The 15,814-nt window shown below is 53.5% G+C and overlaps 2 protein-coding genes across 5 annotated transcripts in view; one reads left to right on the top strand and one right to left on the bottom strand.

The window, feature by feature from the left end:
* The first annotated feature begins 1,598 nt into the window (after positions 1 to 1,598).
* Positions 1,599 to 14,857, top strand: GPRIN1 (G protein regulated inducer of neurite outgrowth 1). 3 transcript variants are annotated; one of them, XM_066272284.1, is made up of 2 exons: positions 1,599 to 2,099; positions 10,474 to 14,857. In XM_066272284.1, the coding sequence occupies exon 2, from the start codon at positions 10,639 to 10,641 to the stop codon at positions 13,894 to 13,896; it is 3,258 nt and encodes a 1,085-aa protein (XP_066128381.1). In that variant the 5' UTR covers positions 1,599 to 2,099; positions 10,474 to 10,638; the 3' UTR covers positions 13,897 to 14,857. The 3 variants fall into 3 exon arrangements, with proteins under 3 accessions (XP_066128381.1, XP_066128379.1, XP_066128382.1); XM_066272282.1 differs by having other exon boundaries at positions 1,599 to 2,109; XM_066272285.1 differs by lacking the exon at positions 1,599 to 2,099 and adding an exon at positions 7,116 to 7,197.
* Positions 14,858 to 14,886: 29 nt separating this feature from the next.
* CDHR2 (cadherin related family member 2) overlaps positions 14,887 to 15,814 on the bottom strand; it is a 33,457-nt gene continuing 32,529 nt past the window's right edge. For both annotated transcript variants that reach the window (XM_066272281.1, XM_066272280.1), the window contains exon 32: positions 14,887 to 15,144. In XM_066272281.1, the coding sequence (XP_066128378.1) occupies positions 15,010 to 15,144 (135 nt within the window). In that variant the 3' untranslated portion in view covers positions 14,887 to 15,009. The remainder of the gene's footprint in view (positions 15,145 to 15,814) is intronic.

Here is a 15,814-nt window from a genome sequence, read left to right as displayed (position 1 = left end):
CCTGCAGTCTTCATCTCACCTTATTTGGTCTACATGCTCCCCTCATGTACAACACATCCTTATGACTTCCATTACCAGCTCCCTGGTATGTCTGCCTTGGCCATTCCAAAGCTCAGTTTTGGACTTGTATATGATAAAATGTCTGTCCCCACAGCCCCAGATTTCCCCCAGGGTATCTGTCCTCCACCCACTTGGTTCCCTAATGCAAAACTTCAGAGAGGCAGCAGAATTCTCTCTCCCTCACACCCACATCCAGCACATGACCACCGAGACCTAAATAGTTATCAAATCTAGTCCCTTCTCTCCATCCCAACAAATGCTACCATCGTTCAGGCAGCATCATCTCTCACCTGGACAATTGCCATCGCCTCCTCATTCATGCCCTGGTCTAGCTCAGATACACCTTTTTCCTGCCCCAGTGTGGCTTTTAGATAATAGGTTGGTCTTACCACTGTTCACAGCTTGTGAACTTCCCCAACCCTCCATGTCTTCATCTGTATCACGGGTCCAATAATGCCTATCTTGAAGGACTATAGGGAGAATAAAGTGAAATGACGAAAGTAGGGTTTGTAAACTGAAGCAAAGTGCCCTTGTGGACAGCGAATGAGCAATTTTCAGGGCCTGAAACATTATTAAGCAGACCCCGTATGGGTGTTGTCCGTGGTGCTGAAAATTGGCCCGGCACTCCGTGGTTTTCTGCTTCCCTGGAATGCTGGCTGAAGACGCTGGTCTGATAGATTTTCTTCATTTGCTATCTAGACTATTTAAATAAATTTTTTAAAGACCACGTTGACTTAAGGTTCATCAGGAAAGTGAGGGGAGCAGAAAGTAACGGTTAAGTATAAGTAAGGTTTCAGGAGTTAGACAACACCACTACTAACTAGTTGTGTGAGCAGAGACAAGTGACATCAATTCTCAGTATTCTTATCTTAAAAATGGGGATATAATACATTAATATTGACTTCCTCTAAGTGACTGGAAATTGAAATTAGATGAAACTTGTAAACAAAACTTAGCATGGTGTCTGCCCCTAAATAAGTGTTACATTAACATGAGCTGCTACCATTTTTAGTAAGTGGTTTCACAGTAAAGGTGAGAGGGTTTTATCACCTCTTGGCAATTATAGAATTGTTTTTTCTCCTCTGGGAAGTCAAAGGGGACTGTTTCACTGCCAATAAATGTCGAGGACGTGTGGGCCGCAAGTCCTGATGTCCTTGGCAATTCATATTCATTTGGAAGCCCGTGAACATTTATTTCAGGCTCCTTCATCCTTCCAAGGCCACTGTGAGGTGGTTCATGTCAGTCCCATTTTATAGATTGGGAAATTGAGGCTCAGAGAGGTGAAGTGATTTGCTCGTGGATACTCAGGGGGAGGAGAACTGGATTTGCAGACTACAGGGTGGGTGGTCACGTGGCTAGGACAGCAGGTGGCAGGGGACTCCAAGGCGCTTCCCCTGAACCCTTAGCACCACCTGTGTCCGCGCCACTTGCGGGGGCGTGGACCGCAGCAAGACAAAGGACTGGGGGCTGGGAGGACAAGACCGGAAGTGCGGCCAAGGCGGAGGCGGGAAATTTCCGCGCAGTGAGAGCTCGGAGATCTCACCGACCTGCGACCCTATCCGAGCGCTGAGTGTCCTCGGACTAGTGGCTTCCCCTTGTCTGAGCCCGAATTTCCTTCACCGTGAAACGCGCAGAGGGTGTTCGCAGGGCTGGATTGAGTGAGATATGAGCGCGCTCCACCCTAAACAGGCGCGCGGCGAAAGGCCAGCCTTTCCGCCACCCAGTCTCCTCGTTCGTCTGTGACAGGAGAGCTCGGGCGAGTAGGGCAGGGAACCCAGGAGCGCAGGGGCCGTGGTAAGCGGCGTCCCTCCCCCCTTCAGCCCGGCTTCCCCGTGGGTTCCGCCCCTCCCGGTTCCCAGGCCGGAGTCAGCCAGCGCGCATGCCCGGGGCGGGGCGCGGGGCAGGAGCGCGGAGCCGGCGCGGGGGCCGGCGGTGCGGAGTCCACGGGTCCGCCCGCCACCCCGGCCGGAGGCAGCTGAGGCCGCTCGGGCGGGGCCCGCGGGAGCCGGAGCGCGGCGCGCGGAGGAGACGGAACAGCGGTACGGCCGGGTAAGCGCCGCGCCCGCACCTGCTACCCTCGGGCGGGTGTCATAGAACCCCTTCTTCTCTCCTGTCGACCTCTGAAACAACTGTTCAGGGTCTTCGAACCCCGGGTGGCGGGGCTTCGGCTCTGCGCTCGGCGTGTGTCCAGTATGAGTCCGGGTCCGTGTGCGCCCGCGGCCGGGGGGCGGTGGGTGTCCATTTCCAGGCTCCTGGACGAGACCGGGCGGGGCGGGGGCGGGTCCCGCTGTCCCGGCAGAGCCCCCTTAGGGCCCTGCTGGCCAACCCGCATGTATGTAGAGCCTGGGTCCGGTGCCTGTCCTCCGGGCCGACAGCCACTTTGTTCTGCATGGCCTTACGGGAGGGGGCGCTTCCCGCCACTGCGGGGAGGGGGTCCGCCCGCGTTGATTCATTTTTACCCTAGAGCAAGCTCCGCGATACATAGCGGCTCTGCTGTCTACGAGACACTGAGCACACTCGACATAGCACAGTTAGTGTGGCACACACCGGGGGTTCCATCTCCCACTGTCACACCGCGCATTAGGCCACAGGTCCACCCACATACACTGTGGCCATTCCATGGGACTCATGCACTCGCCACCTGTGCACTCACCCAGTACACCTAGTAGGAGCCTTGCATACACACCCAGACTTAGCTACGCACTCACACCAGCCATTGCTTGTCACAGCACACTCAGCTCCACAATACTCTCTGATCGTAACACACTCGCAGCCATCCTGCTCTGGCCTGCTTGTGCCTGTTCACACCTGCTCATCATGGCGTCCCTCATGTAACCCCAGACCCTGGAATAGGCTGTCCCACTTGTGTCCACTTTCCCTGTCATACATTCTCTGTCTCTTAGTTTGCTATTCATCATCCTCCCCCACACTCAGCCCAGGTGTGCACACACTCTTGCCCTCTTGGAGATGGATGGATGGATGATCCGGGGCCATTTCTGGAAGGTTTGGCTATCATCCTTTGCTAGGCTCTTTCTCACCTCCAGACCCAGGCAGGAAGCTTTGCTGCTCTGAGGATACTAGATGAGGGGATGAGAGGGTGAGGGGCAGCAGACCAAGACTCAGACATACACAGGTACACTCACACCTGTCACGCCCTACAAGCCTTTGTAGGTCTTGTCACGACAGGAGGAGGTGTTCGCCTGGCAGCCCTGACTCCACATCGCAAAGAAACCCTAGAGGGAGAGGAGTGGGCTGGCCAGGTCTCTGAACCAGAACAGGCATTTATAGGGCTACTTTGCCTAGGAGCAGGGCACAAGCACCTATGCACACCTCTAGCCAGCTCTCCCCGAGTGAGACTCTGAGGCTACGTGGCCACACATGTGCATACCCACATGGTCCAAGTGGCTCTCATGTGACACAAACAAATGGGCAATTCTGCTCATACAGGTTGCCATGTGTACACCAAACTCTTCTTGAGCAGAATTCAGGAGCCAAATCATGGCTCCCCAGGCTGGCCTATGCTGGTGCAGACAGCCGCAAGAGGTCTGCACACCTTCTGCACTTAGGAGGTCATCTGCTCATGGGGTATGTGTGTTCCCGCAGGTGGCTGTGTACATGGGGGATACACTTGCTTCCTCTCCTGAATGTTCCCTGGTAGGTCTAGAGGTGTGGAGGACCCTTGGCCTGACCCCAAAGAACAGAAAGACATTTTAAGAGTCAAGCATCAGTGTTCAAGGTCTTAGCTGATACAGGTAGGAAGAACTCAGGCTTTGAGTTCAGACACAACAGGTTTTGAACCACAGTTCCCTGCCCCAGCTGTGTGTCCTTGGTGTCCATCCTTTCTTCCTTTGATCTATGTCACCTGTGAAATGGGTAGATAATGCCCCCCTCATGAGAGTGTTGTGGAGTCTAGTTGCTAAAGGGAGACTGAGAGTGCCATGCCCAGGGCTGAGCACACAGTGGAAGAGTGATGGAGCTGGATTCTGGGGATGGGGAGTTGGTACCCCAGCCCTGGACTGCCTCTTGAAAAAGGGGCTGGAGGATACCAAACTTTCCAGAAGATCCAGCAAGGACCCAGAAGAACTGTGAGCAGCAGAGCATCTGGGAGTGGTCTGCTGCTCCCAGACCACTGATCTTAAACATGGGGCTGGATTTAAGATCTACACACCCTCCCCCATTTCACAGACTTTGGAAGACTCACCTAAAATCATGGAGCAGGTCAGTGACTAAGCTCAGGCTTGACCCCACGTCTTTCTAACCCCTGTTGGGTTCTCTGTCTCTACCTAAGCCTGATCCCAAGTCGGAGAACCTAGAGCTGGGAACTGAGAAGTTGGTCTCTCCCAGGGAGACTTTTCAGAAGGAGCATATTCCTAGCTGGGCCATGCCTGCCCCTCAGAACCTCAGTTTCCTCCTCTGTAAGATGAGAACACAGCACCTGCATGCATGGCAGGTGTATGGTTCTGTACATAGACATAATAATGGCTGTGTGTGAGGTCACTTCCCACTGTTCTCGGTATCTAGGCCAAGGGTCAAAACTTAGAAGGCTACAGGCCAGGCAGATAATTTACGAGGGGGTGGCTATGAGAAAAATGATGGTTCAAATTCAGAGACCAATGGCCACTGACAGCCAGCCTCAGTGTCAGGACCCAGCTGGAGAATTGGAGAGCACACCCCGCTGACCAGGGCAGCCCCTGCTTGGCCTCGGCTGACTGTTGCCATGCAGGAAGCATGCTCAGATCGCCTCACCACATTTTAGTTTTCCAAGGGGAGCTGGAAACCTGGTTTTCAATGAAGTCTTCTAATTTTTAGAAGTTAATTTCTTTAAAAATTTGTTTTTTAGGACCCTGGGTCAAACAAGCATACTGAGGCCTAGGTTTGCCAGTTTGTGCCCCTGCTGCAGGCCCTTCCTCCCTGCACAGCTGGGCTTGGACAGGCTGAGTATATAACAACGGGCCTTCCACATGCACAGCCTAGTCCTGACCTGCAGAGCTGTGCACACACCCTCGTCTCCTTTACATCTCATAGCAGCCCTGGGGGAGCAGGGGTGGGTTGGCCGGGGTCCACAGTGCCCTGAGGTCACAGACTGTTAAGTGGGGAGCTGTCCTGACTTCCTACATAGTCCACACCCATAGAGAGGGAGCTTGTTGGAGGGGCCGGTGTGAGGGAACCCAAGGCTGGGCTACCAGGGGTGACAGGAGGGCTAGTGAGGATCAGAGTACCCTCCTACAGCCCTTGTTGATGACTTCCAGCTCCATCCAAGCTCTCGCTGCACCTGCCAGGCAGCTGTTGGATTCTCATTTTCCAGAAGAGGAAACGGGTTCTGAGAGGCACACCTAGCAGGCAGACCCAGCCCTGACCAGAACCTGGTCCCTCTCTCTTGGCCATCTACCCAGTCGATCTGGCTTATAACACCCTTTTCTACAGCCTGCACAACCAGATAGATCAGTGGTCTCCAGCAAATGACCTAGGGGTCAGAGCTGGCCTGTGTGGTATTTTAAAAATTAACCAACATTTAAAATATAAAAAAATCCAGGCTGACAACTTTGCTCAAAATAATAGGAGGACTGGCCAATCATGAGCCACATTTACTTCCCTGCTTAAGACACACCATGGGGTTCTGTACCCTTAGGATTGCCCCCGGTCCGCCCCTATGGCCTGCATGATGCGCTCCCACCTGCCTCCTCCCTCTCCCCTTCCCACTCCACTCCACTCCAGACTCAGGCCTTTCCACAGCTGCCTCAGCTGTTACCTCCACAGAGGGGCCTTCCTCGACGATGTGTTAAACCAGCTGCCCACTCCTTTGTCTTCACAGCATCTATTATTACTTGAAATTGCATGATTTATTTGCCTGCTTGTGAATTGCTCTTCCCCAAATCTTTCCACACCTAAAGAGGCAGGGACTATGCATTTCTTATTCACTGCTGTATCCCTAGTACCAAGAACAGTGTTTAGAACATTGCATATGTGTTGAATTAATAAATGAATTTCTAATTAGCTAGTAGCACTTCATGCTAGAAGGGGCCAATGTGCTCTAGTTTAGCACAGTCCCCACCACTCCCTCTTACTCCCTTACCCTAAGGACGTCAGAAGTCTTTAATCACTTACTCTGCTGGCTTTCCTGTGGGAGAAAAATACTGACCTGTGCCCATATCACCATCTAGAGGCAAAACATGAAGATGGACACAGTCCATACCACTTGACTCACGCTTGCCTGAGCCCTGTGGGCCAGTAAACTTCCAACTCGTTTTTATGCTGTTGAAAACCAAATCCAAAGATTTCCAGCCAGACCTCTCCTCTGCTCCAAGCCTGTCTTGCAGCTGCTCCTGGAGTTCCCCCATAAGTCCTACAGGCACCCAGTTTACCTTCCCAAAACCCTAACTACCATCCTCTACAAAACTATCCATCCCCCTACATCCCCATTTTTGTGATGACCCTGCCCCAAGTCCCATAAGCCCAACAAAGTCTGAGGACCCAGTGGGAGCTAAGTCCCCATCCAGGGACTGAGCTCTAGACAGGGACCCAGAGGTTAAAGGGCTCAATGCAGAGTGGCATGAGTCTGGTTAGGGGAAAACAAGAGGCTATGGGAACCCTCAGGGAGCTAGTGGGCAAGGAAGGCTCACAGGGGAGGAGGAGGCATTAAAACAGACTTGAAGGTTGAATGGGAGCCAGACAGAAAGTGGGTAGAGCCCACAGAGGGAGAGATGTGAAGCCATGAAGGAACCCGAAGAGGTGGCGCATATGTGCATGTGTGAGTGAATATGGGTGTGTGTGAGTGTAATGAATGTATGTGTGCACGTATATGTGTGTGTGTGCATGATTTTGGGGGAAGGGAGTGCATACTAAATGATATAGCCTAGCAGGTCAGTACGTCTGCAGGGCTTGAAAGCATATTATGGAGTTGGACTTGACCTTAAAAGTAATAGGGAGTCATTAAAATTTTCTTTCCAGTCAGTTGGTTCAGTGGATAGAGCATTGACCCAGCACACATGAGAAGTGACCATCTGCTTCTCTTCCCCTCCCTCTCCCCACCCCTCTCTCTCTTTCCCTCTTGCAGCCAGTGACTCAGTTGGTTCAAGCATCAGCCCCAAGCACTGAGGATAGCTTGGTTGGTCCAAGCATCAACCCTAGACAGGCATTGTGAGTGGATCCTGGTTGGGGTGCATTTGGGAGTCTGTGTCTCTATGTCCCTTCCTCTCACTTAAAAAAAAAACCTGACCCTGGCCAGTGGTTCAGTGGATAAAGCCTCACTCAGCCAGACATATGCACATCCCGAGTTTTTATTCCGGGTCAAGGCACACAGGAGAAGCAGCTATCTGCTTCTTCCCTTTCTCTCCCTCTTCCCCTCCCACAGCCAATGGCTTGATTGGTTCAAGCATTGGCCCTGGGTGCTGAGGATAGCTGTTGGAGCGTATCAGCCACAGGCACTAAAAATAGCTCAGTACTCAAGCATTGGCCCCAGATGGAGTTGCCGGGTGGATCTCAGTCAGGGTGCATGTGGGAGTCTGCCTATTCCCCCCCACCACCAAAAAAATAAAATATTTCCTGGGTTTGTTTGTTTTGCTTGTTTGTTTAGAGAGGCAGGGAGAGACAGACAGGAATGTGGAGCTGCTCCTATATGTGCCCTGACCAGAGAATCAAACCAGCAACCTCTGCACTCCGGGAGGATGCTCCTACTAAGTGAGCTATCCATTTAGGGCTTAATTTTTATTGATTTTTAGAGAGACAGAGAGAGGAAGGTAGAGAGAGGGGAGGGAGAAGGGAAACATTCATTTGTTGTTCCATTCAGTCATGAATTCTTTTGTTGCTGCCTGTGTGTGCCCTGACTTAGGGATCGAACCTGCAACCTTTCCATTTTGGGATAATACTCTTAACTGACTGAACTAACTGGCCAGGGCCTCCTGTTTTGTTTTGTTTTGTTTTTAAAGTCAGAACTCAAATTTAAACTTCACAAAAGGACATACAAAACAGTTTCTTCCTCTTCTAAATCCCTGGCCTCACTTCCCAGAGGCCATCACTGCTATAAGTTTCTAGGGTTTCCTTCTAAAAATGTTCACTTTATAACTAAGCCATAGATGTGTGTCTGTCCTTTTTCCTTGGCTACATGCATGGGATCCCACTGGCCATTCTGTTCCTTAACTTTTTTCATTTACTTTATTTTGGACATCTTTCCTTATCACCCCACACATTCTGACAGCCATGAGTGGTCCCAGGGGTTGTCCTCCATTTCCAAAACCTGCTTCTTGGTTTTCTTCTCATCACCAGCCATGTTCTTGTGCACCCTCTGTTCACTATCTGTCTTCAAGACTATCCCTGGAGGTGGGCATGCTGGCCCAAATGATATGTGCACTGGAAACTTTGATAGGAATTGATAAATGTCCTTCCAAAAAGATCACAGCCAATTTACTTTCCTATCAAGAGCCAGGGGAAGTAAATGGCATGGAATGGAATGGTTAGACCAACATCTCAAAAGATCATCCTGTCATTCATTCAACAAATATTTATTGGGAACTACTAGTTTACCACTTGCCAGTCATTTTTCTCAACCCTGAGGATACATCAGTAAACACAAGAAAATCCCATCTCTTGGCGCTGATATTCTAATGACAAACCCATAAGCTGTAAACCAATGCAATGTGTTGGGTGATGACAGGTACTGTGAAGAAAATTGGAGCAGGTCATGGGAGATGCAAGACACCAGCCAGTGTTAGAGAGGAGGCTGTTTTATACAGGATGGGTCAGGGTGCAGACCATGCAGACATCAGATAGGAAGGCATTCCAGCCAGGAGACAGCCAATGCAAAGGCCCTAGGGCAGGGGTGTTTGAGGATCAGCTGGGCAGCTAGCTGAGGCAGCATAATTGAGGAAGAGGTACTGGGGCCAGAAAGTGCCATCTTGTGGGCCACTGTAAGGAGGTTACTTTTACTCTGCATGAGATGGGGAGATACTCGCATGGTTCTGAGATCTGTCCCAAGGAGGGACATGATCTGCCTTGGGTCCTATTAAGATCCCTCCGCTTGCTGAGTTGAGAATGAGCTGTTTGAGATGAAGGAAAAAGCAGGGATGCTCCAGGTGGGAAATGGTATGAGTTAAGTTCAAGGTGGTGGCCAGATTCTGGATATACTTTGAAGGTAGATCCAGTATGGTTTGCTGACGGATGGGATATGGGCTTTGAGAAAGTCAGGGGTGACTAGGGATTCTGGCCTGGGCACTAGTAGGGTGGCTTTGGAGATGAAGGTAGGAAGGGCAGGTTTGGGGCTTGCTTTGGCTACTGAGTGTACAATGGAACCGACTTGCTCGCAGACCCAGCCACCGACCAGATCCTTTCCCTGGCTGTCCCCCAGGTATCACATACTTGGCTTATCTAAAATGCAACATCCCCTTTCCCCACATCTCCTGCCCAGCACCATTGCTTGGCAATCCACCCACCCCCAGCCAGAATCCTGTGGTCCACTCCCACCATATCCCCTACAGCCAGCTAGTTCCTGTCAATTTTCCCTCAGAGATCTCAATCCTGCTGACTCCTATTCCCCAACCAGGACCTTTCCTGTGCCATCTCTCATCTAGACCATTGCAGCTGCTCAGGGTTCACTGCAGAGAAGGCTCTGGGTGAATGAATGAACTGGATGAATGACAGACCAGCCTCCTCATAGGTCTTGGCCAGCCCCTCTCCTCCAGCTCACCCTCTACACCATTCCAGAGCAACCTTTGAAAACACACATATTAGACTATGTCCCTTCTTTGACTACAAACTATTCATAGCTCCCCAGGGTCTACACGGACATAACTATGGCCTAAACCTATTTCGATTGACCCCCATATTATTGTTTTATTTAAATCTTGAATTGATTGTGACATTTTACATTAAAGTGTTGGATTTCCCACTTCTCGTTGGTACTCGCGGATGCATTTCTCCAGAGCAGTATCTGGCTGGTGGAGTAGTGGTTCCCCCCTTGGGCAAGGCATGCACTCTTTAGTTTGCTGTAGTCCTCCACTCCCGATTGTTTTATACTTATCCTGCTTCTCTCACTCAAATTACCTACCTGGCCCCAGTGGCATCAGAGTTTGTCACTGTGGGCTAGAGGACAAAAGCATAATTTCTTGGTAGCATTGCAGTAGGCTGACAAGGGAGGAGTAATGGTAGATGAGTTGAAGAGTTAGTGCCCAAGTTGTGAAGACCTTGAATGCCATGTTAGGAAGTCAGGGTTACAGGAGCAGTGAAGCTGGAGAGCAGGGTGCATGAGTTAGTGTTTTTAGCCCAGCCCCTCTAGACAGTAGGGAACCAGATGAGGTCAGAGTACCTGGAGAGAAGGCCTGGCTGCTAGGAGGAGGGTAAGAGAGAGAAGGCGCAGATGGAGACTCTTCCCACTGGTCTCCCCTGAGTCGTCTGAGTCTGAGTCTGCTCTCTCTGTTTCAGAGCCAGACAGCAGCCTGGGGCGGAAGCATGGCCATGAGAGCCGTTGGGCAGTGCTGAAGAACCAGCGCAACTCCAGTGACTCCAAAAGGACTCCAGCCCCCAGGACCCCTGCCCATAACCCTCTGCTGCCCACAGGATGGGAGCCTGGGGTTTGGGAACTTGGCCATGAGGGATTACTGCCCCTCTCCACTGAAGGCCAGCTCTGTACCCGCCAGGTACACCCCTGCCCTAAGCCCAGGCATGTACTCAAGACACAGCAACCCCACTGGGGCTGGGGAAGGGGCCTCCTGCTCTGAAGGTCCTCACGGGAGCTTGACCTGCCCATCCCTGACCTGCATCCCTCCCCAAGAGGCAGCCACCAAGGAGACAGTGGGGGCACATGTCATCTCGATCTCCGGGACACCAGAAGTCACCTTCTCTGAGAAGCCAGAGCCTGTGTCCTCAGCAAAATCTGAACCCTCATCCCTGGAGAACAGAAATCCCATGTTCTTGGAGAAAGCAGACTCCAAGTCTTCAAAGCAGGCAGACTCCACTTCCATAGGAAAGGAAGATGCTGGGTCCATGAGAAAGGCAGATCCCATGTTCCTAGGAGAGGCAGAGCCTGCAGTCGTCTTGGGGAAGGAGGATCCTGTGGTTTCTGGAAGGATGGATCCTGAGACCACAAGAAAAGAGGATCCTGGATCCTTGGGAAAGGTAAATCCTTCATGCTCCAGCAAAGTAGATACAGTGTCCCCAAGGAAGGAGGATTCTGTGATCTCAGCCAAAGTGGATCCTTTGTGCTCAAGACAGGAGGAGTCCTGGTATTCAGAACAGAAGTTTCCTATATCCTCAGAAGAGATGGGTTCTGCATTTGTGGGCAAGACAGATCTTGTGTCCTTGGAAAAGAGGGATCCTGGGCCCTTGGGACAGGTGGATCCTGGGTCCTTGGGACAGGTGGATCCTGGGTCTTTGGGAAAGAGGGTTCCTGGGTCCTTGGGAAAGAGGGATCCTGGGCCCTTGGGACAAGTGGATCCTGGGTCCTTGGGACAGGTGGATCCTGGGTCCTTTGGAAAGAGGGATTCTGGGCCCTCAGGACAGGCAGATCCTGGGTCCTTGGGACAGGTGGATCCTGGGTCCTTGGGACAGGTGGATCCTGGGTCTTTGGGAAAGAGGGATCCTGGGTCCTTGGGAAAGAGGGATCCTGGGCCCTTGGGACAAGTGGATCCTGGGTCCTTGGGACAGGTGGATCCTGGGTCCTTTGGAAAGAGGGATTCTGGGCCCTCAGGACAGGCAGATCCTGGGTCCTTGGGACAGGTGGATCCTGGGTCCTTTGGAAAGAGGGATTCTGGGCCCTCAGGACAGGTAGATCCTGGGTCCTTGGGAAAGAGGGAATCTAGGCCCTCAGGACAGGTGGATCCTGGGTCCTTGGGAATTCTGACTCTAGGGTCATCAAGCAAAATCGAGCCTATATCCTGTGGAACAGTGGCTTTGGGATCAACAGGAAGGAATCAACTCTTGGAGATGATAGATCCTGTATCTATGGGAAATGCAGAAACTGTGTCCTCTGCAAAAGAGGACCCTCAGTTCCTGGTAATGAAGGAGCCTGCCTCCTCAGAAAAGGGAGATCCCGTGTCTATGAGAATGACAAAAACCGGGTCCACTGGACAGGTGGATGCTGTGTCCTTAAGCAAGGAGAGTCCACTTTCACTGGAAAAGGTGGTTCCCATGCCCTCAAGAAAGCCAGAGCCCTTGTCACCTGCACAGGCTGAACCAACATCTGCGGGAAAGACGGAAACTGTATCAAGAGCAGAAGACCCGGTGTCTTCCAGAAAGATGGATCCCATTATTTCTGTGGGAAATATAAAAACATCATCTTATGGAAAAGTGAATCTTGAACCTTTAGGAAGGATGGAAACTGTGCCATCCATTCCAGGGGATCCCAAGTGCTTGGGAACAGTGGAACCCTCATTCTCTGTAAAAGCTGAGGCTGTGATTGGGGGGAAAGCAGCTCCATTGTCCTCAGAGAAGGCAGGTCCTGTGGCCTCAGGGAAGGCTGGTCCTGCCCCCTTGGGCAAGGTGGACCTGGTGAGCAGGGGTAAGGCGGAAATGAAGCCCCTTGGAGAAGCGAACTCCGTGTCTTCAGGGAAGGTGGCCCCCACAACTCTAGGGCAGACAGCCCTGGCACCCTTGAGAAAAGCAGAAGCGCTCCCAGAGGGAAAGTTGGATCCTCTGCCTCCAGAGAAGGGGAATCCTGTGAACTCCACAAAGGTAGACCCTGGGGCCTCAGGGAAAGCTGAACCCAAGTCCCAGGGCAAAGCAGAGACAAAGCCTCCAGAGCAGGAGGGTTCCACTTCATCAGGAAAAGCAGGGGCTGCGTCTCTGCAAAAGAAAAAGCCACCGGCCTTGGACAAGAGGGACCCTGGATCCTTAGGAAAAACTGACCCTGTTGCCTCCGGAAAAGTAGAGCCTGTGGCCCTGGGGAAGGCCAACTCTGCACCACCTCTGGAAAAAGCGGAGCCCCTATCCTTGAAGAATGTGGCCACCCTGAGTCCAGAGCTGGCGGAGGCCTCCCCAAGGTGGTCAGATGGTAAAACCTGCTGTTCAGCCTCTTCTCCCTCAGATGCCGGGAGTGGTGAGGGCCGCGTGGACCCGGCGCCAGCGTCCAGCACCGAGGCCTGCAGCCTGAGCCAGAAAGTCCTGGTGGCTGCTGGGGCCCAGAGAAGCCCCAGCCCCAAGGCTGATGGACCCCCGCCCAGGCCACGAACTCGTGACAACTTCACTAAGGCGCCATCGTGGGATGCGAGCGCCCCGCTGCCGCGCGAGGATGCGGGCACGCAGGCGAGCGCTCAAGCTTGCGTGTCGGTGGCCGTGAGCCCTATGTCTCCGCAGGATGGCACGAGCGGCCCGGCCTTCAGCTTCCAGGTGGCGCCGCGCGCGCCCAGCCCCTCGCCCAGGCTGCCTTCGCGCCGGGACGCGGGCCTGCAGGTGTCGCTGGGGGCCGCCGAGATGCGCTCTGTCGCCACTGGGCCCATGACACCGCAGGCCGCGGCGCCGCCCACCGCGCCACCCGTCTTCCCGGAGGTGCGGGTACGGCCTGGCTCAGCGCTGGCCGCAGCTTTGGCGCCCCCGGAGGCGGTTGAGCCTGTGCGTGACGTGAGTTGGGACGAAAAGGGCATGACATGGGAGGTGTACGGCGCCTCTATGGAGGTGGAAGTGCTGGGCATGGCCATCCAGAAACACCTAGAGCGACAGATCGAGGAGCACGGCCGCCAAGGGGCACCCGCGCCACCGCCCGCCGCCCGCCCGGGCCCTGGCCGTGCAGGCTCAGTGCGCGCTGCGCCCCCCGAGGGCGGCGCCAAGCGCCCACCTGGCCTCTTTCGCTCGCTGCTGCAGAGCGTGCGCCGGCCGCGGTGCTGCTCGCGGGCTGGACCCACGGCCGAGTGATTTGACCCTCTTTGGTACAACCCATATTTCCAACCTTCTCAGGCTCCCTTCTTGACCCCAGGCCCCTAGAAGGGATTCCCTCAACACCTAAGAGGCCTCCAAGGTATGGCCAACCTCTAAGACCTTTTCTCATCCCCTTCTCTTCAGCCTCCTCCCCTCCCAAACAAATAAACCTGCTCTCCCCAGCTCCCTCGTCCTGAATTCACTAGCCCAGCCCTGAAGCCCTACTATCTCCTCCCAGCCCTCCACTTTACTCCACTTCCTCCTGGTCACCCTGGGCGACCTTGGGTATCTGCTCAGTTCCCCCAGCCCAGAGAGCTGAGGCAGGCTCCTGAGCCGTCCAGAATGGTAGGCTGCCAGTGGCAGCCAGGTCCCCAGAATGGGAGACACTGTGTACAAAAGCTCCAAGTGTGCAAGGATTGGTGTGTGAGGCCCCAGAGTGTGCAAGGTTTTGAATGTGAGGCCCTGGGTGTGTGTGGGTGTGTGTGTGTGTGTGTGTCCTCGCCACGGGCTGGCCCCCATGGCCCAGGCATCTCTTGCATGCTGGTAGTCATCCCCCATTCCTGTCTCCTCACCTGGCCCAGCCCCCCCTCCTCTGTACTCTCACAGGACTCCAGTTCACAATTCCCAGAGGAGGGAGGCAGCTGCTGGAGCACCCTGCACTGCAGTTGAAAGGGGAGTCGCAGAAAGGTCAGAATGTCTTAGGTAGGTCTAGGGATAGCAGTCAGAGGCCACAGGCAGCCTGGGTGACAGCTAGTCTTGGGTGTTGGGGGCAGAATAGAGCTCACTACAACCACATGCCTCCCTCTCCAGCCCCTTGTATCTCCTGTGCTGTTAGCCCCACAAGTCCCTGAGGACTCAGTACTCCTGTTCCCACACCCCTCCAGTCGTGTTTGTTTAGTTTTTTTTGCTACAAACTGTCACAATATACATTGGTAATAAAATTTTTCCCGAACTCTCATCAGCTGTGATTGACTACAAGCAGAGGGAGACAGAGCAACACAATATATTATTATGTTCAGGGAGGGTAGGTATAGTTTGGGGGAGACAGGGTCTCTTCCAAGGTAGACCAGAAGAGTGGGGGCCTGTTTAGAGCCCTGCGGCAGGGCCTCGTCACAGATCTGTGGTGTCCAAGCCAGCGTTGGTGAAGGATAAGCCCTGCTGGCCACCTACACCCGCCTGCCTTCCTGCCAGCACCACGCTCAGAGGCTCTGCCTCCGGTCCCACTGGACTTCCCTGGGGCTCCATCTGTAGGGGAGAGAGGGACAGTGTGAAGGGCAGGGCAAAGTGGGGCAATCTCCCCCAGCCCTAGGAAATGGGTGGACCTTCAAGCCTACACAATGAGGTGGCTCCTTGGTCGGAGTCCATCCCTGCTCCTCTTTGGGCCTCAGTTCCTTGGCTATACCCCAGAGATGGCCATAGCCACTGGAGGTACAGATGGGCTCAAGTGGCAGGCTGGATGCGGAGAGGCTACTCTTGCCTTTGCCCTATCTAAAGACACAACAGCACGTTGGTGTTCTGCCCAGTCCTGAATAATGCCAGACCCTGGGTCTTGTGCCAAGGAGCCAGTCCAGCAATTCCTGCCACCTGCACCCCATGGCAGGCACCATGCTGGGTGCAGTCTATCCATTACCTGAAGTACCCAAGGAGTCCCCTAGGGAGGAATTGTGTGCCCCACTTTACAGATGTGGAAACTGAAGCCTAGAAGGCTCTCATGGCCAGGGAGGGGCAGACAGAGCAGGCTTTGGGCTGCTGGTCTTGCTGGTTCTGAAGTTTGTCCACAGCACAGCGCTGCCTCTGGTTCAGTTTGACATTTGTCAGCCTCAGAAGGACATGCTGCAACCAGGGTCCCATCCTGTTCATTGTGGTGCACACTCATGCATCTCCCTGCCTTTTCTTCTCCCTCCCCATGTGACAT

The sequence above is a fragment of the Saccopteryx bilineata genome, chromosome 4 (assembly GCF_036850765.1).
Source record: "Saccopteryx bilineata isolate mSacBil1 chromosome 4, mSacBil1_pri_phased_curated, whole genome shotgun sequence".
Classification (NCBI taxonomy): Eukaryota; Metazoa; Chordata; class Mammalia; order Chiroptera; family Emballonuridae; genus Saccopteryx; species Saccopteryx bilineata.
The sequence above is the reverse complement of the archived record's forward strand: the minus strand, read 5'-3'. Positions and strand labels throughout refer to the sequence as shown.

Coding starts and splice junctions, on each gene's coding strand:
- GPRIN1 (XM_066272284.1), top strand. CDS start 10,639: ATGAGGGATTACTGCCCCTCTCCACTGAAGGCCAGCTCTGTACCCGCC.